This window comes from Columba livia, chromosome 3, assembly GCF_036013475.1.
Source record: "Columba livia isolate bColLiv1 breed racing homer chromosome 3, bColLiv1.pat.W.v2, whole genome shotgun sequence".
In the NCBI taxonomy this organism is placed as follows: Eukaryota; Metazoa; Chordata; class Aves; order Columbiformes; family Columbidae; genus Columba; species Columba livia.
In genome coordinates, this window is record NC_088604.1 from 69715337 (window position 1) to 69743297 (window position 27961).

The 27961-nt window shown below is 37.4% G+C and overlaps 1 protein-coding gene across 3 annotated transcripts in view; it reads left to right on the top strand.

Moving 5' to 3' along the window:
* SHPRH (SNF2 histone linker PHD RING helicase) overlaps positions 1-16357 on the top strand; it is a 49686-nt gene extending 33329 nt beyond the window's left edge. For 2 of the 3 annotated variants that reach the window (XM_065057515.1, XM_065057516.1), the window contains exons 21-30: positions 482-707; positions 2119-2262; positions 3546-3647; positions 4456-4527; positions 6263-6451; positions 11181-11273; positions 11818-11904; positions 12360-12538; positions 14331-14411; positions 15613-16357. In XM_065057515.1, the coding sequence (XP_064913587.1) occupies positions 482-707; positions 2119-2262; positions 3546-3647; positions 4456-4527; positions 6263-6451; positions 11181-11273; positions 11818-11904; positions 12360-12538; positions 14331-14411; positions 15613-15709 (1270 nt within the window). In that variant the 3' untranslated portion in view covers positions 15710-16357. Of the gene's footprint in view, positions 1-481; positions 708-2118; positions 2263-3545; positions 3648-4455; positions 4528-6262; positions 6452-11180; positions 11274-11817; positions 11905-12359; positions 12539-13022; positions 13220-14330; positions 14412-15612 lie in introns of those variants that run through there. The other variant, XM_065057517.1, reaches the window with a different exon arrangement.
* Positions 16358-27961: the final 11604 nt, after the last annotated feature.

Here is a 27961-nt window from a genome sequence, read left to right on the forward strand (position 1 = left end):
GATTGCTGGAATCATTAGGAAATGTTAGTGTGTTTCTGAATTAGCATTGTTTGTCAAGGAGAGAACTGGGAAGCTGTAGTGTTCTTAAATAGTGCAATACAGAGCAAATTTTGCATCAGAGTTTTAACTGCAACTCTTGCTGATTTAAGTAGTCAGAATTGCTTTTTTTTTTTCCAAATGGATGTGACATTAATCATTAATAACTACTGGAAGATAATTAAGATGTATAAGCCTTCACAAAAGCTACTCATGACTATGAGCTTATAAAATGGCCTGTACAGTGATTTCATTAGTGGTACTGAGGTCACTGTGTTCAAAGAAAGCTTTTGGGATATCAAGTAATAAAACAGTTGTTTATATTTGCTTGGTTTGTGTTATCCTTTAATCAAGTATTAGAAGGCTGAAATATATGGTGAATAAGTAGTAATGGATGCAAAAGTAGAAAATGAGTGGTAAGTATCATGTTGGGTTTGTTTTTAAGTGTTACAGGCCAAATGGCAATATTTGAGGAGATGATAGAAGATGAAGAAGGGCTCGTTGATGACCGTTTGCCCACTACAAGTAGAGGACTGTGGGCAACCAGTGAAACTGAACGTGCCTTGAAAGCAATTCTCTCCTTTGCCAAAGCTCACCGAATGGATGTTAAGCTAACTGAAGAAGGCAGCATATTTCTAGAACTCTTTGAAGCGTGGAAAAAGGAATACAAGGTGCAGTAAATGAGATGGTGACAGAACAATTGTGTAGCCCATTCAATGTAATATAAGCAACTTTAAGCTGAGTATGAACAAATTTAAGTTGTATTCCGGAAATTAGATTTTACCTACACAAAGCATTTTCACAGTGCTTATTACAGGATTTGATTTAAAATGGTTTATATATGATTTAAGAGTTTCCAAAAGCTATACTAGTTACTAAGCAGATTAGTAAGCAGTGTAATTGCATCTATTAAGACAGTATACAGCTATAATTAAATGTTTGTCAGCTTAGTTAAATCAGAATGTAGCAAGACTCAGCAAATCGAAAGTTGGTCCATTCTGTATTTCAGTTTATGTTCAGTCTCGTGCTAGCTACAGATGTCCTTTCACTATTGCTTTATTTCTTGGATCTTCTTTACTACACAATGTAACCTGAAATAATTAGTCTTCTGTTGTTTGAATCAGAGAGAACTACAGGAGTGCACTGCAGCTTTTTCCATGCATGGTTGTGTGTCTGTGTGTCCTTGCAGTGAATACATACCAGTGATGGAGAAGGGGCAAGAGCTTTTTCATACAATGGTCTCATCCTGTCTTACAGCTTAGGTGTAATCAAAAGTGTTTCTCTTGAATGCTTCTCCTTCTCATTTTTAATTAACACAAACCAGCTTCAGTGGAACATACCTGTGTTTCACCTCTGTGATCTTTCTCCCAGGCTTTTACAGTTTTCACAATTAAAAAATCAGAAATCGACAAATAGTAACTTTTGGCATTTGCAAAAGAGGTCTCTGAATTTCAGTTAGATCGCTGCAGATTTTTTATATAATATGCAAATAGTGGAAAGCTTGTGAAGAACTAATTAACAGTATTATTGGTAATTTTAAAATAATGTCAGTTTATATGTGTAGCATGTTTCCAGTTGTAGCCACTTTTGTAGAAAACCAGAATTTACTTTTTCGTGGGTAAATTGAGACCGTTATCTTCACTTTGTGCTCATCTGTGCTCTTGTCAAGACCACTCAAGCTGTTAACGTTTTTTTAAAACATATTTCATCTTTAAGGAGCAGTCTCAGTACTATAATAGCTTTCTGTTCAAAATTGCGTAATCATTTTTCCTTATTCAGCATTTGCTTAGTCTCGCAAGCCATTTGGTTCTGAACTTGTAGTTGCATTGCTTGTTGTAATAGTTGTGGAAGAAATGAGAGACAGCTATTTATAGTTGTTCATAAAAGGATGGAAAAGAAAGCAGGCAAGATGATCTCCATACTGTTTGTTTTCCTTCGCCATTTCTTGTTGTGGTTGAATTACTGTAAAGAAATATTAACTCTTACTCCAAAAAAGTTTTCCCTTTATACAAGGTATGGCAGAGTCATGTAAAGGGAACTCAACTCGGTTCTGCTACTGATTTGTGGAGGCTTTTTTTACAGTTGCTTCATGAATATTGGATGGTACTGAGGGATCATGTGTCTGCTATTGATGAACTGGCAATGGCTACAGAACGGCTGAGAGTGCGTCATCCTGATGAGCCAAAACCAAATCCACCAGTTCTCCACATCATAGAACCACATGAGGTAAAGTACTTGGCAGCAAATAAATGTTTTTCTGAAAGAAACTACCTCCTACAAAAATACAAATTTGCATGTAGATCTATATAGGAGGTCTATAGTGTGCTTCTGTTTCCATTTGAGAAAGCCTTGGTGGAGTAAACAGTTCTTACCTATTTTTACGTTCAGCATATGGGCCTTTTTGAGCTTGTAAGTTTTATTTTGATTCTTTTTTTTGAGCCCTTTGACCATAAGAGTGTGGCGTGTTTCCAAAAGGCTGCTGTCCTCTCAGCAGCAGGTGAATGGCTCTGGGACCTTTCTCTACAATTGGCCAGTTTTCCAAGGGGGTGGAAAATTAAATTGACCTATTTTCTCACCCTTATTGCTACTTTCCACAAGGACCTAAAAAACAGCAGTGAATACCTAAAAGACAAATCTTTTTTCAGTATCTTGGCATTTCTGAGTGTCCTCTCAGACACTGTCTATTCATGAACATAAAATAATGCTGTGTTGATTTAACATCTTTTTTTTTTTTTTTTCACTAACAGAAATGTTTTCATTAGAAACATTTTGTGCTTTTTTTTTCAGTAAGGTTCAGCGTTAGATAAAATTGCTTCTTTTATTTCTGTAGGGAAATAGATGCGTGGTGTGTGTATTAAAGCAATTTTAAAAATGGAGCACTTTGCTTAACAAATGTTTAACAAAGTCTATGATTTATGTGCTTGCAACAATAAAAGAAACACCAAGGCCTTCATCCTTTGGGTGCTTGATTCTTCTGCAGTGTTAATAACTACATCACTACCAGCTGTATTAATAGAAAAGGAGTCTGCTTGATACTTCTATCTTTGTATACGTTAAATGAAAAGTGAAAGCTTCTAAGAAGTACAAAGAAAGTAACTAGTTGTTTCTTACACATTGTGTAAGCAGTAGACTCCAGGAGCTATTTGGCTGTAAGATAGATGATAAATTGAATGAAATTTGAAAATTTTTTTAAAAATAAGTTATTTAAAATTGATTTTGTCTCTGTAAAGAACCAATAATGCAGATACACAAATAAAGAATAAGTTTGCATATGTTCTCAGTCTCAGTCCATTCACAGTACTGTGTTCATACTGGGTACTGGAAAGAAATAGATAATAAATCTTGCCTGGGGAGAAGCATATCTTAAATTTACAGAATGAGCTGTTCTGTCTGTCCCCATTAAATTATTCAGCTGAATTTTCCCAAGAAATGAATACAAGTCTTATTGTAGAACTTAACTGTATTTTCTTTTTTTTTTTTTTATTGTGTGTTTAATACTGTTTCCATAGGTAGAGCAAAATCGAGTGAAACTTTTGAATGACAAGGCAGTTGCCAAATCACAGCTTCAAAAGAAATTGGGACAACTTCTGTATCTCACTAATCTGGAGAAGGTAAGGTTTACAGTTCCTTGGTTCTTACCAAAGTGATGTAGTTTATTTACCTAGTGGAAAGCTACCATTTTTATTTAAATCTTACATTGTAAAGAAATTGTATTTTCTATAAAGGTTCATTACATGTTGAGATTCAGTGTGGAGTTCTTTTTGTTACTGCAAAGTCGTTAATTATTACATTATATAATTTAGCTATTTGCTTAATTGCACAGTTTTAACTGTCTAAAACTATTTCATAGTTTATAACTTTCATTAAAACTAACTAGGCCATGCTTAAATGAAGCCTTGTAAAATTATGTACCTCTCCACCTACCCTATTTTACAAAGAGCTTTTCTTCTTAAACAGAAAAACAAGCAGGTCTGTAGGTTAAATACGTGTAAAAAAATCTACACAAATACCCTGTATGTTACGTTATTTGAATCACAGTGTTGAAGTAAGTACAATTGCTTAAGTAAACATAGTTCATAATTAAGTCTATGTAAGTGTTTTCACAACAATGTAGAGCTGATAGAAAATAGGCGTTTCTTGTTTGAAGCTTGTACTTTACAAGGATTTTTCAAAGCCATAGTAGAGATGGAGATGCTATCTGAAGGATTGCAGTATAAACAGTACTTCTCTTACTTATTGTGAATTACATATTTTTTAAACTCCTCGTGATAGACTTATTTATTCATGAATGATGTTTTTTTTATTTGCTCACACTTTTTTAAAGGACTTAATTATTCCTTTTTCTAGAAGCTTGTTGTAAATATAGAATAACTTTTTCTTTGTTGAAACAAAGTTGTTTGGTTTTTTTCTGCTTTACAGTCTCAAGATAAAACTACTGGGGGAGTTAACCCTGAACCATGTCCGATCTGTGCACATCAGCTGGGGAAACAGGTAAGATATTTAGTCAGCACATTTTGGTTTTAGAACATTTTTACCTAGGTCTGAGTCAGTTGTGTGTCAAATCTTCAACCTTTGATTTTAAACGAACATTGTATTGAAACAAGAGAAAAAGGCCCATTCCTGTGATGTAACAGCCTCTCCCCTGAAATAACGTCTTATACAGTTGCAAGCGCCTCTACTGCCTTTAGCTGTTGACATCAATGCTCAAGTGTTTTGACAGAAGTGTTCCAAAAATGTGTGTTGCTGATTGTTTTGTAACGCTGAAGTTTTGCTTTCATCCTTTTGTCAGAAAATAAATTCTTTGCTGTTCATAAGCTAACAGAATGAAGAAATAGATAAGCTTCTGCAGTACGATAGAGTTTTACTGTAACTGCTCTTGTTGATAGTACTTTTCTTATAGACTCTAAAGAAATTGATATTAGCTACTTAAACAGTAGTAAAAAACAGCAGAATAAAGACTTGCAGCCTGGATTTCTTTCCCCACCACTTACCTCCTGAATTGCAGGAGTGAGATTTAATCAAAACTGATCTATATCATAAAGTAAAAAACCGTAGTTAATACTTCACCTACCATGCATTAAGTAAAAACCTGAAAGGACTCCTGTATGGTCAAACTAATTTGGCACTTTCGGTTTTTTAGGGTAGCTATTTTAAGGTGTTTTAGCTTCTGTTAGTTTTATGTTTAAGTATGAACCAGTGTCGCACCATGTTTCCAAAATCCCCTCTATGTTCTTCTTCTGAGGACAATAGAGGTTTTTTACAGAGAACAATTGCTTGCTCTGTTAACTGCCGTGATGCTTCATCTCTGAGCTAGAGGAGCTCACTGAAAGGAAAAACTCTGTTTTCTTTAACTTTGGCTGAGACTGCCACTTCTGATGATAGCAGCCATCATGTTACAAGGAACTTTGCATCCCATTGCTGTGTGGTTGAAAGGACCTTACAAAGCTTATATGATCTTTCACTTGATAATCAGTCATTTAGTCAGTTCCCTCTGCTACTTGGACCCATGAAAACTAATTTATTTTTTTCTCCTAGAATGGCCTATAGAACAGACAAGTACAGAGTAAGCCCTTATTTCTAGGTGCAAAAACATTGATTTACAGATTACTTCTCTCTTAAGGAAGGTCAAGGCTGACCCATAGATGTTTCAGGCCCCTAAAGGAAAGACAGCTTCTGCAGGGTGGTCTTTTGTTTTGAATTCATTATGTCAAAAAAATATAAATATTCTTTGTTCTAAATCCTTTTTTCTTCTTAAATCCAAAAACGTTGTCTAAGGCTGAACAAGATCTAAACATTAAAGCACTTTCAGACTTTTAAAATAAAGACTGATCCAGTAGAACATATTGATAAAGATTTTTACAGAGGGAAAATGTGTGGGTCTTTTTAGACATTGTAAATATGTAATCTCTGTACTTAACCTATGTATTAAGAATAATTCTTCATAGAAATTTAGACTGTAATGTCTTCAAGTTTAAAACTGGGAAAATACAAAAAATAAACAATAAATAGAGACCTACTGTGGAACATGAATCTTTGTGTTCGAGAACTTTGAAGTCCATGCTTTTTAACAGCTAGAGTACCAAAAATTCTAAAATTCTTCCATTTTAATCTGAGTTTCGTGAAAGTGTTTCTGTGAAAATGTAATTTATCACATATTAGTATACCACTTTTCTTTCGCATTGATCCAAAACTGATTTGTTTTGTTGTTTTTTAATTCTCTGCATAGTGGGCAGTGCTGACGTGCGGACACTGTTTTTGTAATGAGTGTGTAGCTATCATCATAGAGCAGTACAGCGTTGGCACCCGACGGAGCTCAATTAAATGTGCCATTTGCAGGCAGACAACATCTCATAAAGAAATATCATATGTCTTCACTGCAGAAACTGCAAATCAGGAGGATGATATCCCTGTAAAGGTATGTAGTTAGTGAGCTTTGTCGCCCAAGCTTTCAGCAATGTGTAAGCGTTGTGTTTTGTTGCATACTGCATTTACTGCAGGCAAACCTACCACACAGTTTTGTAAGTATATTCACTTTTATTATTAGTTTTGTTTATAACCGGTAGAGTTTTTTCTTTTGAATTGGACATGATGGGCCTTTCTTATAGTGTAATCAAAGTTTTTGCACTCTTCTCCAAGGAAAGATACACATTTTCCTGTCAAGGAAAAGGTGGGCTTTTTGGTTTTTGTTTGGCTTAGTTTTTTTTTAACTTAGGCTTTTCATAACTTTTAAGAGTTCTGGAAAAAAAAAACGAAAGGAAACAATGTGAAAGAGGATCTTTTTAACACCTACTCTTTAAATGTGCCTGAGGAAAGGCCTTCTAGATGGATGACAAAATTACACATCTGTTAAAGTAATGCTGTCTTGGGATGTGAGGGGGAGTGACAGCTTTTGCTGAGCTTCAGGTTTTTTTGGTCGGTTGTTTGTTTTTTTTTTTAAGCATTTGACACTGAGTAGAAATAAATGCTGTTTCTATGCAGGTGATTATTTTTTTTTTGTTGTAGTGGTTTTTGCTTTTTGTAGCTAAGGAGAGATGATGCTGAAGAGTTTAAACCCATAAAATATTATCTATCAAAAACAATGCTTTTCATTGGAACTTCTTGATGATGAATTTATACTTTGGAGAAAGGTTTCTCTAGTGTGATGTTGGGGACATTTCTTTTCCCTTTAAGTGGATCATCAGTAGTGTGGTTCTGAAGCAAAAGTCTTCAAGTTCATACTCACATCTTTTGATCTAGTTGTGTGGTGTAAGCTTTTTTCCTATGTTCTAGATGAACGTTGACCCTGTGCAGTTAGATACTCTGCAACAGTATTCTTTCTGGTTTGTGTTTTTTTTTGTTTTTGTTTAGAAAAACCACTAGTGCTTCTTGCCTGTCTGCTTCTTAAACTTTGGGATTTGATTAAAGCCTCACTGACTGGTCACATGTGCCTACTGACAAGATGACTTTTGAATATAGAGTGACTTTTGATCTTAAAACAGCTCCCTGCCTGGGCAGGGTTTTTTTGTCAAGGCTTGTCACTGACATTGTCCAGCTCTGTTGAAGACTCTATTTTCCGCTGTGACTTTGTGTCCCTTTTAGCCTGGCTTTCTAAGGAGACAAGGTCTTTTCATTGTACTATCTTATACTTCTCCGTTAATTTAGCAACCTATTAGATAATTTCAAACAGCTTGATAGTCTGAGTTTCAAAGGTAATTAATTTTCTACAAGTCTTATTAAAATAGCCATGCACATAAAGTATGTCTCATGCTTGGCAAAATACTGTGGCTTGACTTCACCCTTACTACAAAAGATACCTTGAAGTTCAAGTCTGTGGGGGAAACTTTATTTGTAACTTGTGTGCCTTCCTAATGACAATAGGTAATGAACCTCTAGACACAATTGTGTAGGAGGTCAGTCCTGATTGGACTGTTTCTTGATAACTTGTTACTTAATTGTTACTTTTCTTGTTAACAAGGTTTTCATTGGGTTAAAGGCAGAGATGGAGGAAGGGGCAGCATCTCCATGAGTCTTTAGCAATACTGACACATATGTAGTGCATAGGTACTTTTTTGCTTTGCACAAATCTGTTTTAGATTAGTATTAAACCAAAAACCTGTGGTTATTGCAGTTATGGAAACAATAGAGGATTCTGGACTAAAATGCAAAGGTAAAAGACTAGTATTAGTAGTACTTTGATTTAGATGATACTGCTGTCTTAAAATATGATTATAATACAGTTTTAATCGGGTTAATATAGTTAAAAGTAATAATGAAATATCCTGACAAGGAGTTCTATGGTATCTGTACAAGTTTCCTTGAACCTTGTGGGTAGGCTTGGCTGCTGGCCTGTTCTGAAGCCGATGCTACCACATTCATACTGGTTATGTTGGCCTCTCTGGACAACTGGAATCGCATTTTATCAGTGCATGCTTCCTAACTCAAATTATTAGATTTGAAGTAGTTGATGGCATGTGGCAGCAGGGGGAGTAAATAGGCTGTATTTTTGAAGTGCTGGTTGTTAGGACCTCGCTTTGTAGGTGTTTTTTAACAGATTTCTTCAGGGTCTGGAGATATCACCTGGTTTCTAACAAGGAAACTTCAAATATGTTTCATAAATTACATTAAAAAATAAATAGAATAACTAGATTTCATAAATAAAACACAGAAGGAATACCAGTTTCTACTGTGGCTTCAGTTTAGGTGCTGCCAAAATAAGCAACATTGTTAAAAAAAAAAATTTCTACCTTATGTTCCTTTGAGGATGGTTAACAAAGTATAACTAACTTAACATGTATTTTATAGACTACTGAGGTTAAGATCAGTATCTTGCAGTATATCTATGAAAACTGTGTGATTTATTCAGCTTTTATATTTTCATCTGAACTTTCTCAGTCCCTCTGGTCTCTTTCAGTATTCAGTACTTCTTTCTGCACCACCACCCCCCCAGACCCCGTTGTCATATACATCTTGTTCTTTATTGTACCAGCATTAACCATGTTAAGTTAATGCCTTTGTCAAATGCAAAGAGACTACTGTAAATGGGAGCATTTTATACTGAGAAAGAGATTACTGGCACCCCTGCATGTTTTGGTTCTGTAAAAGCTTCCAGTGTCTGGTCAGCATTACAGTGGGTATTGCCAGCCTGTCATCTGAGACATTGTTGCAGGGTAGTTTTGATTCTCATGTGTGCTGTTCCGTAATTAATTAGAACTAGCTGATCAGTTTATAAATACTCATCTGGATACTCATCTGGATATTCAACAATGTTACAAACCTGAGGTTTGTGAGTGATGAGTGGGGTAACATATTTTATAAGACAGACTGAAAACCAAGATCTCATGATAGCAAAGGTGCTTTTATCAGTTTGATCTCTCCGTAAATACTGAGAACAAAATTGAAATAATTTGTGCTGTGAAGGAAAGCTTTAGTTAATAGTTCAATGACAAGTCTAATATAGTCTGTCTAATATTATGTAAGTGGAGGGATGGAGAAGTTTGCACACTTAGTTTTCTTGTTTTAAAAAGAGAGCAAAAAGACTGTGACCACTTTGATCATTGTGCTGTTCTTTGCCATAGTTCTTCTGACTGATCTTGCACAAAGTCACATCTGTAGCACCTGAGTCAGGAAGTCTGAAGGGTAGAAAGATCAACAGCAGTGACTAAAGCCTCTTTCTCTTACAGCAGGGAGAAACAGGACCTATGGTAAGGTCCAGAAAAAGTCTCTGAGGAAAAGACAGAGCAGATTAGCAAGAATTGTCATAATTGAATCACATAAATGGCTCTGGAATACATAGGAAATACCAAAAGTTAGTCTCGGATCTCCTAACTGAAGCTGGTTGTGATTGGCAGACAGCTGCCGTAGGGCTGCAAATGTGTCATTTATCCTTGCAGAGCATAACACCTACTGACATAAGCATTTTTAATTGTCTGTCTGACTTTTGGAAACAGTGTTAATGTCTGCCAGGTGCACCAGATGTAATGAAACAAGCTGGTTTATTTCTATGTCTGTGACACAGAGTTGGAATCACCATGGAAGACCCTGGGAAATAAAATGGTACTTCTTATTGCAGCCTTTGGTAAAAGAGTCTACAGAAAGTCTTCTAGATGTATTTCTGGAGCATGCATTTAGCTGCATAACATATGAATGTTCAAGTAGCACAGCATTGGTTCCAAACTTGTGCTTTGACTGCTGACATGCTTCCCCGCCAATTCTGCAAGCAGCATGACTTCAGTAAATTTGATCTGTCATTGTAGCGAGCCAACATCGTTAATTCAATGTTCAGAGGACAGGTGCAGACAGAAATAAAACAATATTTGCCCAGCCAAATCTAGTGCAGCTTGAAATTACTATGCATGTAAGAACTAGTACGGAATTAAGCAAGGGCTTCTTAAAAAACCGTAAAACATTAGGTAAAGTTGCTATTGTACAAAGTACATAACTGAAGGAAATGGAGATACTAAAGAACTGTTACTCAGGATCCTCTTCCTGACTTAGGGGGAAGAGGAAGAGCACAGAAGTCAAAGTGGACAAGATGTAGAATGTTGTATTTTTTTCATTAAGCACTGAAATACTTCCAAATGCAGGATATGAAGATGTTTTCATTGCAGCACACAGTCCTTTAGGACTTAATTTAATTATACTTACCAATTCCTTATTTTAAATATAATTAACAAACTTCATAGTACTGAGTTTGGTGTTGCCAGAGTCAGAAACAAAAGCAACAGAAGTAGCATTCAGACAGGTTTTTTCATGGCCAGTTTTCAAGAGGTGTGAAGGGAGGGAATTCTAAATATGTGTTTGGAAGATGCCTTCAAGATTGTGCCACTGAGTTAAACCTCAGCAGGCCTGACTGGCATGTTTGGTGCAGGTGCCCAGCTGTGGCATCCATTCTGCCTCCTGCAGAACTGGGCAGCTCTGTCTATGTGGCACTTTGTTACTCTGTGTACTGCACACGCTGTAATAAACCGTGGATCCTATAGTAGTGCGTAAGGGAGGTATAAAAGCAGTTCAGTGCTGCTTAACCTGCCCTTCCTCCAGGCTGCTGATTTTTAAATTTGTGTAAGATATGGAAGAGTCCTAATATAACATTATTTGATAAAACAATGAATGTGGAAGGAGTTGTTCAGTATCGTACTTTACTAATACTGTTCTTTGACTTTTCAAAGGGAAGTCACTCCACCAAAGTGGAAGCTGTGGTCCGAACACTGAAGAGAATTCAATTTAAAGACCCAGGGGCTAAATCCTTAGTTTTCTCAACGGTATTAATCGCTATTTTCTGTCTTCTCTTTGTGTGTGTGAGTTTAAAGAAGTCATAATATTTTCAGGAATTAGTTTAGCTACCAAAATGTTGAATCACTCTGTACAGCCACGTGATTGTTTTGAGAATTTGTAGGGCAATTCATGTAACTGGGTCATGAACAATGATTGTAGTCAGCAGATGTAAAAGTTTGTTTTCTTAAAGGTCAAACACTTAGACTTACATATGAGCATTAGAAATCATAGATATTTTTAAATGTAATGTCCAGACACTTTTGATACATTGTAAAACTGGTTTTGTGATACCTACCCATTTTTTTTCTAATTCAAGCTGATCTTTTAAATTACATTTCTTATTTAGTTTTATGAAAGATTTGGTTCCTGCCATACAAATATTCTTCTAACTCCTTTTTTAAACTGCAAATGCTAGTATTTTGAAAGGTCTTTATCTACTTTTTCTTAGAGAAGATAGTAAGTGTATGTTAGTTGTCACTGCTGCTTGTTGAGTTACTTTTATTGTGTCATGTGTTTTTTTTTCTTTTACAGTGGCAAGATGTGTTGGACATAATTTCAAAAGCTTTGTATGACAACAACATGACTTTTTCTCAAATCAATGGAATTAATAAGTTTCAGGTATGTAAAGGATCTTTTTCTTGAAATTATTTTGAGTGGGGAAAATCACAGTTCATAGAAGTTATTTTGATCCTTTTACTTCATTGCTTCATTTGAGAAGCTGAAAGAGCAGCAAATTTGTTTGGCAGAAGCGTTGATCTCTAATGCATTCTAAAAATCATAATCACAAAAAGCCCCAATTTAAACCCTTTGGAGATAAATAGTACCTTCACTTTTGAGAAAGAAGCATTGGCATGGATGTTAAGGATTAGGCACACTGATTAACATCACAAGAAGTTCTTGCCTTCCTGATGTCTGTGGAGTATCAGTTCTGGGATGACAGGTCTTGAATTAGTCAGGTTGCAAGACTTGCTCTGGGGCCCTGTAGTAGTTGCTATAATGTCTTCAAAATATAGAGATGCCCCCCACGTTCTCCGCAGAACTTCTGTCACACTGCTGTGGTATTTGCCTTTTAGGAGAATCTCTCTGCATTTAAATATGATCCAAACATCAATATTTTGCTGCTGCCTCTTCACACTGGTTCCAATGGACTAAATATCATCGAAGCGACTCACGTTCTGCTTGTGGAACCCATTCTGAATCCTGCACATGAGCTACAGGCTATTGGCAGAGTACATCGTATTGGCCAAACAAAGTAAGAGTTTAAATTGTATTGAGTGGTTTAGATATGATCCAGAATAGAACTGCATACTGGAACCAAAATAAATCTAGTTCATTGAACTTCTCAATTTTGGAGATGAGGGTATTAAAAAAAAAATTGCTGAAAATACACAACGTGGCTGAGGTCAGGCACAGCCCTTCCTCGGTTCCTTGAGAGGCTCCTTCTAGCTGGTCATTCCCAGCTCCAGATCAGGAGCTGCGTAAGTTGTTGGGAAGTTTTTTTGTTTGGTTGGATTTTTGTTTTTAAAGAAATTTATAGCACACACTTGTTAGAACTGATTATTTTTAAAATTACAGTTCTCCCCTCACCCCCATCTGGATCTTTTTTAAGAGATTAATAAGTTTGCATATCTTGTGTTTGTTTCAGTGTTGTAGATTTTACATGGGCAATACTGAACACTTAACAAAGGTTTTGGAAAGTTTGTTCTGAATGGATAAGATCTATATTTTTTCCTTAGGTTCCATGTCACTTGAAAAAATAATAAAAATCCCCTGTACATGAGTGAGAAAAACAGCTGGAATCAATTCTGGAATAATAATATTCTAGAATAATACTGGGGTTTGTGTTCTGGAAATGGAGGCAAAGTGAGAGGGCATGAATGAGTATGTATGTGAAAGAATGTTTAAGAAGAGGTGGGTATTTGGTAAAGATGTTGAATTAGCTGTGAGGACATTAGAAAGATCAGTTGCAACAGCCTGCATTATAGTTTTACATGATGCTGGCACAAAAGGTCTGGCAAAAACCTTGCATTAAAACCAGCAAGAATGTGTGTTGTACTTCTTAAGAATAAGACTTCAGTGAGGTCTGTTTGAAAAATAAGTACCGTGAGCACGTTTAGTTTCACTGGTGCAACTGTTACCAGTTCAGTTGAGTTCTTATTTACTTCTCTCTTTTTTAGGTAGTGCTTTTCCTCTGGATGACTGAGTATCCCCTGAAATTCCTCTTGTGTAAAATTACCTGCCAAAGTTTCAACTTAAGATCTGAAAACCAAACAGAGCACTTTGAAGGGTTCATATATTGAAAAATATTTATATTGGGGAGCCTGGATTGATTTTTTTTTTCTTCTTTTTTTTTTCCCAGTTTTATCTTTGGAGCTCTTTTCCATTTCACTTTCTTCTGCTTGACATTGCTTTCTTTTTTTTAATTACATCTTTCTTTTTGAAATTTTATTTTGCAAATTAAGTTCTCATTTTTTACGTTTATTGACATTTTGGTTTTTATGTTTTACTGGTGTTTACAATTTCATGTTTACGGATGACTTAAAAAAAAATGTAGTATTTTGCCATCTTCAAGGCAAAACTGATTGTTAAAACTCTGGGAATGAGCTTTAATTATCCATCGCATTGAGCTCTGTCTCTTGGAGTGACTTGTGACAATGCAGTATAAACATCGTATATAACCAGTGGACCAAAGTAATTTCTTGAAACAACAGGTTGGGCTCTTGAGGACTGTTTGTTTGTAGTAGGGACACAGAAAGCAGAACTTTGCCCAGCATCTGCCTTAGGAATTTGGCTTATATAGCTTGTGTTCATTTAGTATGTGATCCAGCCAAATGGAAGTGTGTGCTCTGGGAGGCACTAAGTATCCCTAAATGTCAGTGGAAGGTCTTAAACACCTTGTATGTTTGCTTTCTTAAAATACAGTGGTGTTTTTTCAGCACTCTTACAATAATTAGTGTGAGACAGAAATGTTCTCTTGAACTTTGACAGTACAGCATAACTTGTGCTCACTTCTGATCTTGTTTTCTTTTTTTAAACACATGCAGATCTACCATTGTTCATAGGTTCCTGATAAAAGCAACAATAGAAGAGAGAATGCAGACTATGCTGAAAACTGTAGATAGAAGGTATTGTATTTTTATTTTTTTTTCAACATCATTATTGCACTGAAAATGAAAAGGTGGCTGTCAACCATACTTTTATTACAGTTAAGTATGCATATTTTATATATAAATTTCAAATGTTCTCCTTCAAATGGTTTTGGTTGATGAAAAGCTTTAAGACTTGAAAAATTGATCTTTTAACCTGGTTCCAGTAAGTTGAAGCTTAAGGTATTGTCTTTCTCTGGAAAACATTTTGGTTACATTTTGTATATTTTATTTCATAAAAGCTCAATATATTATGTATTATGATTTATCTTTTCAGTTGATGTATTCCATTAGTATAAAAGCATTGCAATTAATGGAGTAATACTAAGCCTGCCACTGGAGTAACAGCATATATTATAAGCTCTAACATAGGACATTAATTCTTTCATTATTTCTGAATTCTACAAAACTAGTCTGTCAGTTCAGTGTCACACTGGTTGGTTTTGCAGTCAGTGCAAGTGATGTTCAGGTGCTCACTTTTAAGTCAGTCTAGTGTGGAGACACAGAAAGCAGTTTTCATTGTGTTTATCTTTTCAAAATCTATAAGCAATGACAGAGTGGGAGTGGAAATAAAAAAGTGGTATTTACATTTTTTATGCAGACAGTATAAGAGGTTTGTATAATACCTCTTAACTATGTTGTATACACCTAACAAAGCTAGAAGGAGGCCTTAGTTTAGGAAAACTAGTTACTTTTCCAACTTTTTGTCTGTTACAGATTGTAAGACTAAAAATTTACATGCATGTCTCTGGCTGTAGTTATGAAAGATTTCAGCTTTAGCTTTGAAAGAATTATTTCCTCAATTTCAGCGCTTACTATTATTTATAAAATTCTGATAATTATACAGTGATTGAGTGATGCAGCGATGGCTGATGTTTTGAAAGTAATATCAAACCTCATGCTTGGAAGCTGAAGCCAATCCTTTAGATGTTAGGAGAGCAAAGCGGATTATTCAGTGTTCCGCTGCCTCTGCAGTGTTTGGTGTTGAGCACTGCTAGCGACAGTGTCTTAAAAAGTGCAAGAGAAGTAGCTGATCGGGGTATGTTTTTTCGTGATGGAAAGTGTGTTTCCCTGCTGAGCTTCAAAGCTGAACAGTTATTGGACTCTGGCCTGTGTGGTCTGTCTTCAGCACATACAGCTTGTTCCTTCTCTGATGTCTGCATGCCATTTTTTCCCACAGCCACACAAGCTCTTCCATGAAACAGTCAGAAGCCTCCGTTCTGACAGTGGCGGATTTGGCTGATCTTTTCACAGAGGAAACTGAAGAACTTGAGTGAAAATATTGGTTTGGCCTAATGAAATCAGAAAGTACCTGACTTAATAAGCACCGATTTATAATCTACTTGATCTGTCATTCCTATAAACATCATCTAACACTGGTCTGTAACAAAGCTATTGGAAATCAAAAAGTCTTAATTGTTACTGTTTTATTCTGTGGCAGTTTTTAGCAGCACACACGTCTAATAGCACTGGAGGAAACTTGCACTTTGCACGTTGTACAAAAACATGGATTTTATTCCCAAAGAGCATTTGAGCTGGGTGCTAGAACTGAAATCTTAGACCCTTGGTTGAGAAGATTTTTATCATCAGGTTTGGCTAGTACCTCAGTGTGAGAGCAAAACTAGGTGGGTGGTTGGGTGGGAAAGGGAAGCAAAAAAACACATCTAATTTTTTTTCTTACTGTACAAAAATTTATTAGAAAGAATGACTGTAAATTAATATTCTTCTAGAGAAAGCTTGTTAGTATTTAATGCAGAGTTACCAAATGTCTTACCGGTAACACTTTAAGTGACTAATCTTTACTGATAACTTGGATATTTGTATTAGGCTTTTAGATATTCATAAAGACTTGTGACAGTTAAAAATTTCATTGTTAATGCTTACTCACTGCAAAATGATGAAAATTAAATTATGCTTTTTGTATATGTGTTGGTCTGGAAATCAGTTAAATACTTCAACTTACTGTACATGTTTTTGCTTATTCCTGAAGCCATGACTGGTTTAGTGCTTTGTTTAAAAAACAAAACAAACAAACAAACAAACAGCAATGCATTTGTTAAAGAATTTTTTAAAGACCAGTTGGTTAAGCTGCTGATCACTTTATAATCGTTTAGGGCTTATGTACATGTCCTCACCCTGGTTTCTTTGTCTAGTTCTCCCCTCAAACATGCAGCAATCTAAATATTGAAAATAGATGAGATTGTTATGCAGTCTAACTATTGGATACCAAGTTGAAGTTAGATAATCAGTGGAGAGAGATTAAACTTCTGTGGAACTTCATCCTTAGATATGTGAGATCGCTCGACCCCATCTCTGTTGACAGTAGAGAGTTTAGAAAATGAATGTAGGTTAACTTAGACTGCTGAAAGTAGACAAGATAAATTTTAAGCCTTTTGGCTTAGGTTATGGATGCACATTTGGATAACATAATTTCTGAAGGTACTACAGAAGCAAGCTCAGTTACACAGTTAATGTTAAATGCAATTTTGTGTGTAGGGACTGGGCAAATGTGTGTGCATAAGCAACAGGCTGTTTTCCTCAGATTGCAAGATTTACTGTTTCAGTAGACAATGTTTTTTGTATATTTTAGAAATCTTACTTGAGGGTGACATTAAAATGATTCTTTTAAGAAATCTCATCTTAGAATTTTTACTCAAGTTATGTCTGCTAAATAGATTTGCCATACAGTTATTGAGCTTCTCGAGTTCTGTTTTCAAGCATCGGACATTTGAGTTGCACCATTTGGATATTAAGCCTGTCTGCATGGCAGGTGAGTTTTCCACCGCTGACAACAAATGTGAATAGAATTCACATGAACAATATCATATCAAGAAGTGGTTTTGGCATTTGTAGTTTGTCCTTCTGGACTGATTAGAACATTTGTTCTAAAGACTATTTGAGTAAATTTACAGACAATGTATCTTCATTTCCCATATTTGTAATATGTGTTGGTCTTATATATACATTTTGGCTTGGAGATTACTGATTTTTTTTTTTGCAGATTACAATTTGCACAAGGCAAATAGAATAGACAGCAGACTTTTTAAAAATGAGGAGGATGACACAGTTTGCACAGAGACTGTGACATCTCCATCGTTGAACATATTAGGAACTCAAATGACCCTGAGCAACCTGATCCAGCTCAAAAGTTGGCCCTAGTGTGAGTGGTGTGTTGGACCAGATGACCTCCATGGATCCCTTCCAGTCTAAATTATTCTACGGTGTACCGGAGATCATGCTGTGCACACGCTCCAGGAACTCTGAGGGCAACAACGTTCCGGTTTCCTCATCGTCCTCAGAGAATTTTAATATTGCACAATAACATGTGACTGAACAAGGAGCTGCTGTTCACTCTAAGAAATGATATATCTATGATAAAAACAGTGAAAGCACATAGCGTTTACATCCGTAGCTGCCATTTCAAATAACTAGGTGTGGCAATAATAGTTGTCAGTGAAGACAGAAGCAAACTGAAAAATACCTGCTATGAGAGGTTTCCCAAGCTCTGTAAGTTTTTGGCTTATTTATATAAAGATTATTATTTCATTTTTTATTTTCAAAAATGTGTTTTTTTCCGATGCAAATGCATAGCTTCTCATCAAGCAGTGCTTGAGTCTTTAGTCCTTACTTACTACTTTCGTGCTCACCTAACAGCAAGGAATGCCAGAGAGCTTAGTCTGGGTGCTCTCCTGACTGCCCTGGAGTACCAGGTCCTAGAGCTCTGGAGATAGAATGTTAAAATGTGTGCACTAGTTGTGTTAAGGCATCTCTTCAAATTGGAAGGTTAAACCATTGGAGCCTGTGTCAGTAGTAAATGCATTCTTCAAGTTTCACATTAAATTTAGTCTCTATACTTAAGACCAATATTGAAAAAGTAACCAAACTGTAATCAAACTGTAATTCACCACTTTTTGCAATTCTTTGCAACCCTTAGTTTCTTTGACAAACATTTTCTTTCAGACATTTTAAGACACCTCATGAGGTGAACTCCTTCCTTTTTTTTATTTTTTTTTTTTCTTCTTTTTTTTTTTTTTATCTGCTAAGGGGGCAGCTTGTTTGTCTGCAGTGCTTTTCTCTTATCAAAGCACATTAAGCCTATTTTTCATGGTGCTGCTATGATTTTGCTCTCTATCAAGAGAACACTCTTTTGAAAGAGGGTATCTTAGCTGAGAACAAACTTTGCGTTATTGTACTAGTTCCAATATACTCATGGCATTTTCCACAGAAGACAGAAATCTATAAATACCGACTGCAGTGTTTACATAATATTTTTGTCGACATACCCACAGTCATGTACCAGATTCTCATATGCTCTCCTGCTAAAACATGTGAACATGATCCCAGTTGACAGTATTGTTTATCCAGCAAAGTCAGTCCCTTTAAAAATGAGGCTCCAACAGACTCCAAAGTGCTCAGTGCTGACCTGTCATCTCTTTCAGTTCCATGGCAAATAATGTTAGGAGCTTTTTGGCTGTAATCAGTGAGGATTTCAGGACAGGTTTTTCACCCTGTATATACAAGTTCAGTGCCTTGTAGAACAGAGCTGTCATCTTATTTGGGGATCTGTAAAAGTTTGATGCAAGTAGTAGACTTCCTTGAACCACACAGTATGATAGTGTTGGAAACTAAGAGTGGACTCCCTTAAGGTGTTAAACTGAGCTCTGCAGATTTCACTGTGGATCTTTAAATGAGTTTGTAAATTAAGGTCCTCTTTGCTCTTTTGAATCAGTCTATGCCAGGAGAAGGTTTTCAGGACACACTATAGTTTTCATGCAGGTCAGATACTACAGAATAATTACCACAGTCTTCTCATGCATGTTAAAGTTGCATATGAAGGAATGGACATCGGAATTGGTGATGCTTTTTGTGAGACAGGTCTTCCAAAACCACTTTTCTGCCAATATCTGTAGATGTATTGAAGTGCTCTGCCAGCAGAGCACGCTCTGCTTCAGAAGTAACTGTGCTTCAATACAAATGTGAGTGGGATCCTACAGAAGAAAAAATGCATAGTTATTTCCAGTTAAAACCATAATTAGACTTATTTCCTCCTGTAGGATTCTGTCTGGATTAGTGGCTGAGGACCAGTTAACTCTCTATCGCTGTCTTTTCTGACACAAACAGCTCTGTCCTTTCCCATCCTTTTTTGCAATCCTTATGACTACATTATATTTTCCAGGAGTCCCAGAATTATTTGTTTAATTAGCAACTGTGCTTTAGTTAAATTGGAGGGGAAAAAGTCTGTATTGATCAATCTTGCAATGACCAATGTAAGAAAAATTAACCTTGAAATGTATTGTTCCTCCAAAGTAAGGAATTACATGAATTTCTAAAGGAATTTTTATTTTCTCTAGTTATAAATGGAGCCTGTTTCTCAAGCTTAATCTGTTTAAAGTCTGTATAAGGTTTCCTACAGACTGAAAGGCTAGATGCAAAACCACTGTGCCTGTGCTTTTCCTCCCTTTTTTAGTTACTTGAAACAAGTACAGTCTTTAAAAGATTGTATACTATAAATGTAGGCTAAAGGAATGTCATAATGGAGGAAACAAAAGGATGCCAAAGACATCCCTGTCTCTTACTGTTTGTCTATCTGTGTTTCTTTCTGCCATCTCATCCCACCCCCCATCCTCCACTCACCCCCGGCTCGCTGAGTTAGTCATAAAGAACATTTATTTGGTCAGTGGAATGAGAGTAAGAGAGTCATAATCCGTAAAATGGCCACAGTGAAACTAGCTTATTGTGTCAGAGGAAAGCTGTGAGGGGTAAGGGAATTTTAGCGTGGTATGAATTCTTTCTTTGTACCTGTAATGTCTTCATTTAACCCTATGCTTCATCACTGTAGAAGCAGATGTTGAATTTCAGTCTGTTAACTTTCATATTTCTGGTTTTATAGCATACAGCTGACATATGAAACAACCTGTTAATCTAATTACTGAGCAATCAGTGAAGCTTACAAGTTTTTAATTGTAAAGTCTATAGGTTTTTGAATTCATTAAGTGCACCTGAACCACTGTCACCAGTCCTGGTTCATCCACTGTCTTCTCTATAGAGGAGAAGGGAAGAATAGGTAACTTTTGAATCATTGTAATATTGAAGTCAAGTCCCAAATAGTCATTCTACTTATTTTACAGTCACACACTGTATAACAAAGAGGACAGTTAGTTGAACTTGTAGCTTTCAAATGTAGCTAAGGAATTAAGTCATTGGAGGGAGAGGTAAATGACACAGGCGTTCTAAATACTAGAATAATTCAACTTAGAAAATTAAAATGTGAGATATCTGTAAACCTCTGGCTCAGTGTACTCCTGTATCCAAGATATCAGCCTTCCAGGGCTTAAATTCCAAGTCTCTTTGTTTTCTCTGTTTCTAGATTTCTCACAAGCAGGTGCCCAGCCCCATTCAGTCAACTGGACACATTCCAAATTTTATCAGTTTAGGAACAGATGTGTGTTTCCATGATGCAACATCTCTTGGTTTGATAGCAACCTTCACATCAGGTAGAAACTACCTTTCCAAATTGATCTATCAAGTATAAGGTCTGACTGTTTACAGGGTGTCTCAAAATGTGAGTTGTTAATGTAGGCTGGCTTAGATAATCATCCTTTCTGAGGGGGATTATTTTTGTGTAATTTCCAAACATTACTGTATTGGCCTATGGAACAATAATTCCTGGTTGTAAAAAATTTCTGATCTGCTTGTTACCATACAGGCCATTTCCTGCTCACAAAAGGACATTTGCTCCCAAAATGGCAAATAATTATACTAATTCTTCCTTCTCCCATGTAAATTAATGTACCTTTCTATTATAAGGATGTATGCAGCAGCTGCAAGCAGTGGAGTTGGTTCTATTCCATCTTCTCGATATACTGGAAAGTAAACCAAACTAGTAGAGGTATAAAGCTAATAGCTCCTCCCTGCAATGTTTTCTTTGATATGTGGCACTTTTAAAAATATATACCCTCTTTATTCTGCAACCTAAATATGACATAAGATTTCCATAGTGTATGACCATGCTCTTAAATGCATGCTACCTTTGTAACGCTGATCTTCAGCTACCGGAGGGAGCGTGCTGTGTGGTCCACACAGGAAGGGCACCAGTAACAAGGAAAGGACATAGGTGTGGACTTCTACAAAGTCTTGCTAATGCAATGTAGGACATTGTGGAAATTATTATACTGTGCTAACTGCTGCCACTATTGTTAGGCCTTGAAAGCAGAGCTGATGAAAAGACATTGTGTCGTACAGCCCCTCTTACAGAGGTAAAAAGCCCGGAGCAGCCAGAAAAGACATGGAGGAGGTATCTCCAAGTCCTGGTGATCTGTTCCGATCTGCTGAAGCTGTTGCACATGCTCCACTGGAGCTAAAATCTGCGCTGGATGGAGCTGGGGAGGATGAGGAGGAGGTTGGAGAAGAGATTTGAGGAATAGTTGTAAAACCTTCTTCTGAGTGCCCTTCTGCTGATTTTCCTGTGGGAGGAATGAGTCACCGATATGAGCCATGAATAAACAAAGGGTGAAAGATCGTAAGTGTAACCTATTCATTGGAGCTTAGTGTTCATCTAAAGGCCATGGCACAATTTTGTGTGTTCATGAATTGAGTTTATAATCATTTTCTTCCTGAAATATTGGGATATTAATATACAGGGCTTTGCAGTGGTTGAGCTAATGGGAATATTGAGAAGTTTTATCCCTGTGATGTATGTTTTAGCATGCACCTAAGATAAGTCATAGGCAAATTAACGTTGTGGATTTGTGAAGGGTAACAGTTCAGACTCATATGAAATAAATGTATAGACCTCCTTGACACAAACTGACAAGTTTTGCTTAATTAAGGAAAGATAATGAATCACTTCTGCTGTAAATGCACAAGCATCTCTGAAGGGAAAAGACATGGACTTTGCAACAGCCACTTGAAAAAGTTTTGCACTGAGCAAACTTGAATCTCAGCAGAGGTGATGGGAGGCAGTGAGCCTGGAGCAGCCCTGATGGGCAGCACAGAGCGCTGAGAAGTCTGGCCAAAGCTGTGTCAGAAGATATTTCTGACAAATCTCCCCTTTTGTATACTGTAATCACTGGGCGTCTCACAAGCGTAGATCTTCTGTAAAGTTTCTCCCATTCTTAACGTCTGCTTCCTTCATCAGCAAGCTACCACAACTCAACAGGGGTTTTCTGTTTTCTCTGTGGAGCATGTATCTCTGTTTTGTTACTCATTCTTAACAAAGGTGGGTGCCTCTCAATCATTTACAGTTCTCGTTAAAAGCCTCCAAAGTAGAATTGAGGGACAAAACACCGAAGGGGTGGACAAAGTGAATGAAGTGAGGGGGGTTCTGTTTCTGCCTAATAAAGGGCACACCGTGCTGCTTCTCTAGAGCAGGAGAAGAGTGTTGTGAGTGGGGTGGGTCTGGTCCTGTCCTGGGGGAATCAATGCTAAAACAAGTAGAAAAGGCTTTCTGGGTAGTCTTGGTCTCCACTAACTCCACACTTCAGGAATCCCATTGTTGGGCACAGGGCACTAATTGGTCATTTTTTTTGGTAGGCACTTGTTTCTGTGGAAAAGTTTTAAAGCCCCAAACCTTGACCCTGGACTTCAAGTCTGGAGAGAGTCTTTCACCTTCTCTTGAATGGAAGAAAACTCCACCTTTTATGCCCACCAGAGCAAGCAGTAGGAAGGGCAAAGATAAGAGAGGTCTTCAGCAATACCCTGACTATGCACTGCAGAGGGAAGTTTGATATAGTGCTTAGCAGCATATTGTTTGCTGGCTCTATGTGCACTGATTTCTTTAACTTCAGCAGATGATGCTGATGTGGGACAGGGTTTGTTGTGTAATTTTCTTGAAGAAAATACCATCACTGATAATTGAAAAAGGGTATTTCCCTGGAGCAACTAGAGCAACATAGAAACCCTGTAAGCCGGGTTCTTAATGCGGGTGTAATTGTCAGCTTTAAAACTTAATCTTAAACCAGAATCTATCATAGCTCTGTAATAACAAGAGGCAGTACTTTCTTGGTATCATGCTGATGTACAGTGGGATGTAGAATAATTTTAGATGTTACCAAAACAAGATTTCTTTCATAATCTTTGAATAAATATGAATAAAATGGTCAGTTGCCTTAGTGTCAACTGTGCCAGTTCCTCATTTATTCATGTTATTACTTGGTTACTGTAATAATGTTAAATTTAAAAATCACTTTCAAATGAATACAAGATAGATCTTTGAATTACATTTAATTTTTTTCAAATATTGTTTTGGTAATCAAATTACTATGAAGTATATAAATTACCAACTTTTTCATAGAAAAATGTTTTCTTTTATATAAATAGATATTAATAAATACTTTATCAGGTATTTGCAAGCAGTTCGATGTCCTATAATCTAATGATACATTTCAGTGTGGAAACAGAATTATTGAATTGTTCTAGTAATAAAATAGTGAAACTAATCAGCTTTTGCACTGGCAAGGTAATGACTTTTATAAAGCAACACATGGGAGAGAAAAGGGCAGTTTTCAATTGTGTTCCAAAACTGAAATTCCTGGAAGATAAGCCAAGGAAGAGTATTTTGATTACCTGATCTATTTCCTTGCATTACATAGATACTGTAATTTCAATGAAATACTTTATCTAGAAAGTAGCAAAGCTAAATTTTAATTTGAAAATTACCAGTGATGGATAAGTGTACAAATTAATGTTCTCTTGGTCTCTGAGTAACTTAACATTCCTGTCAATAGCCTTTCTTTTGTATTCACAATTTTCTGTCAGAATTATTTCATACTGTTTCTTAACATTTGCAGCTGTTCCAAAGTCTTTGATTTATGTCTTATATTACCCTGCTACTGAAATAATAGTGATTGTTGTAATAGTAATTAAATATACTTTTCTTTCTATCTTTCTGGTTTGTGGAAAAATAGCTGGTGCCTTTACTGAGAGAGAATGCTTAATTGTGTTCCTAATCATTTTCCTCAGTCTGCCACTGAATTGCCTGATAGATGTTTCCTGTTAAATAGAGTCATAGAATTGCTTCTGTTGGAAGAGACCCTCAGGATCATCGACTCCAAACATAACCTAACTCTAGCACTAAACCATGGCCCTAAGAACCTCGTCTAAATGCCTTTTAAACAGCTCCAGGGATGGTGACTCCACCACTTCCCTGGGCAGCCTGTTCCAATGTAGTATCCAAATATATCCAAAGTAGTATCCAACTAGTATCAATTAATAGGAGTGCTCTCCACATGTAAATAATTGTTATTCAAAACTATGATTACAATAAGTGGAGAGGCCTAGGGGTCCATAATTACTCTTTTCAGTGTGGTTGGTGGAACGCAGCTCGAAAACCACCGCCCTCTGGAAACAGCTCACGCTTCCCTGCAGCATTTCTTCAGTGCAGCCTCCTGCTCCACAGAGACTGTGCCCGTGACACCTCCTTGATAGAGTCATCTGTCAGATCAGTTGTATCATGTTTTCCTTCCCAGAACTGTAAATCAGTCCTGGTCAGTCCCAATATACAAAAAATTATTTTTAATACTGTAGTATTATTAGGAGTCATCTTTGGCCCACTGCTGTATTGCAGTTCAGCTGTTAGTGTCTCTAGTGCCTTTTAATGTTTTTAAAATAAATAAATAATTTGTTCAGTTAGTTATACCTAGATAGAACCTAAATAATTAAGAATATAGCTGATATGTTTCAAAACCTCCCCAGCTTTATGGCAAACATGAGAAATTATGTTGAAAATAAGGTTATCTTAATACTGAGCACTCCAGCAGTTCCTTATTTTTCTGTGCACTGTACAAATGCTTGGGATATAATCCAAAGCCCAAATCCAAGCCAGCAGACTTTCCATCCAGCTACATGGTCTTGTGGACCAGTTCCGCAGGGAGAGAGAACCTGCAAACAAACTCTATGGAAGCTGCGAGGGACATGAGCGTGGTGAAGGGACATGCCCGAACCCAGAGGCCAGCGGGGAGGAGCAGGGAGCCCTACGTGCCCCCCCACACAGCCAGTGCCTCGGTGGGGCAGGGGCAGCGCTGGGGCTGCTCAGCACGAGTCGGCACACAGCGGGGTGCTGTTCCTGCTGTTGCTGGGGTATCGCCTATTGATCCAGCTCCACAAAGGCTCCTGTCATTCTCGGGGTTGTTCCTTGCACGGCTCCCTGTTCCCCAGCGGGAAGGCGGAGCAGAGGCCGTGTCCCTGTTGCCCACACCTTGGCTGACAGCTTTCGACAGCCATCCTGCACCCAGCAGCCAGCCTGCCTTCCTCAAGAGATGCCAGTTCTAGCAATTACGTGGAATAAAGTGTGACCCTGGAGAAAACACCACATCTATTAACAGACCAGAGTATTTTATGACCTGATATGCTGAAATATTTGTGCTGTAAATCAGCAGGAGATGAAGTTTTTCTATCAAAAGGCAGTACACCAGTTAAAAATGCTGCATGCCTTGACCAAGTTTTTTACAGATATGTTATACTCCAGAATAAATGAGTAATGCTCTCGAATAAACAAATAACAGAGTTAAGCATCTTAGAGGAAGGCACTAAGGCTCTTTGGGGTCCAGTAATTAAAAGATGATCCCACAAAAAGTACATAGCGGGGTCTTGTTGAATCAAAACGAAATAGCTGGTGTGAGTGATATACAGAGTTTAACAAAACTGTGTTGTGATGACACTACCTTATGATATCACCTGTACCAGCACTTGTGCTGAGGAATTATGGAGGGTCTCCCTCACCCAGGGGGTCGGAAAACTGGGGCGTGTGCAGTAGAACAGTAATGAGAGAAGTGGGAGTGTACGGGTAATGATTTGGGGGGGGCAGCTTTTTCGTCCTAACACACGCACGCACACAAATAGGAATCATTGCTACATCTAGTTTCCCTTTGTGTAGGTATCCGTGGTATCCCAAATAATGGGATGGTGCACTAATAGAACAAAAGTTGTTAAGTGTTTGTATGGCAAGAGGAAAGGGAAAATCTGGACTCCTGACAGAGCTAAAAGCTAAACAGAAGTCACAGCTGGAGGGAAAGGTCAAAAGTTAAGGTGGGCCACTGGCCATTTCCAAGGAGATGTTTAAACAAGTTGGTTCCTTTGGGAAAGTTCCAGTATCTGGGGACATGTTTTGCTGTCAGTCAGTCCACTGTAAATCTGGAGCTTCATGGAGTTTTTCTGTGCTCCTGCCAACGCAACTGCAAGTAAAGCTTGGCTCTGGTTACATCCATCTAGAACAAGCTGTGGCTTGCCTTATCCACAGCAGAATTCCTGTTGACTTCATAAAGTTTTGCATGAGTTGGGACATCTGGATTTGGTACAGTAATACTTAACACTGGGATGTTGCTGTAAACACTAGGATGTTTACAGAAATGAGAGACGAATCAGGCCGCGGCTAAGTATTTCACAGAAGCATAGGGTTTCTTCCAAGAAAAATATCTGAGCACTCTAGGACAGCATCTGCCCCCAGTGTTCTGTTCTGGAGGAAAATTTACATTCACAAAGATTAAAATTAGTTTCCTTGGATTTTTGAGTAAAACTCTCGGCTTGAGGATCGCCTGTCTCGCAATTGCTAATAGCACTAATTCCCTTAAGTGTCAGTGAAACTGTAATGGGCACTGAGCAGCTGTCTCCTGCCCCTTGGGAATTGTATCCTCAGTCTATCCTGAGCCAGGGAACACATCATTTGATAATTAACCGCTCAGCCTCTCTTTCAAGTGAACAGTAAGTGAGCTACTATGAAAACTGAGGGTGAAGATGATTAATATTTAGAAAGGGAGAGCTGTCTTTTAAATACCCTTCCCTTGTACCCAAGTCTAAATTTTGGAAACCTTCTGAGTTAGATACGCTGTATGGTTGCATTTCTGTTCCCCTCCTCATGTTAGACTCCTCCTTAAATACAAATCATGGATTCAAAGCAGAAACTGATTTAGCCTATTTTTCTGCCTCTTGCTGCTCACAATCCACTCCGGAATGTAAGTTTAAAACCAATAGCCACCGTGACATTTTGGAAGACGATTAGTACATGTTATAAAAACCTTCATGAGCTGCTTCATTTAGAGCAAGAACTGGCCGTAAACTGGCAGGAACTTACCGACTGCAATGTGGCAAAAGCATTTGCAGGTCTCTGTGCCAGAGGTTAGCTGGCAGCGAGAGGGAACTGCTGCTGCTGGGGTGGAATTAGCTGGCTGCAGCTCACGTGGATTGGTCAGGTTGACGCTAAGCCGGTGACTCAGTGGTAAACAGAGAGCTGGGGCCCTCCCTGTGCAAACCCTGCAAGCACAAGAAATAATCTTTCCTTCATTTTGCAAAATACCAGAGGTTTTATAAACAACTGCAAAGGTCATATAGAAATCACAAGGTTTTCCTCACCCTGGCTAGTATAGTTAAAATGTTCCCTGACATGATTGCCTTCTTGGATCATGGCACCAGCCTTGAGCCCGAGATGTTGCTGGAGCTCTGTGCCCTGTTTACCAGAGTGGGGAAGGATGGCAGCACTTGCAGATGCTGTTTTCAGCAACCCTACCAGCAGGGTTTCACTTGGTTGGGAACTGAGC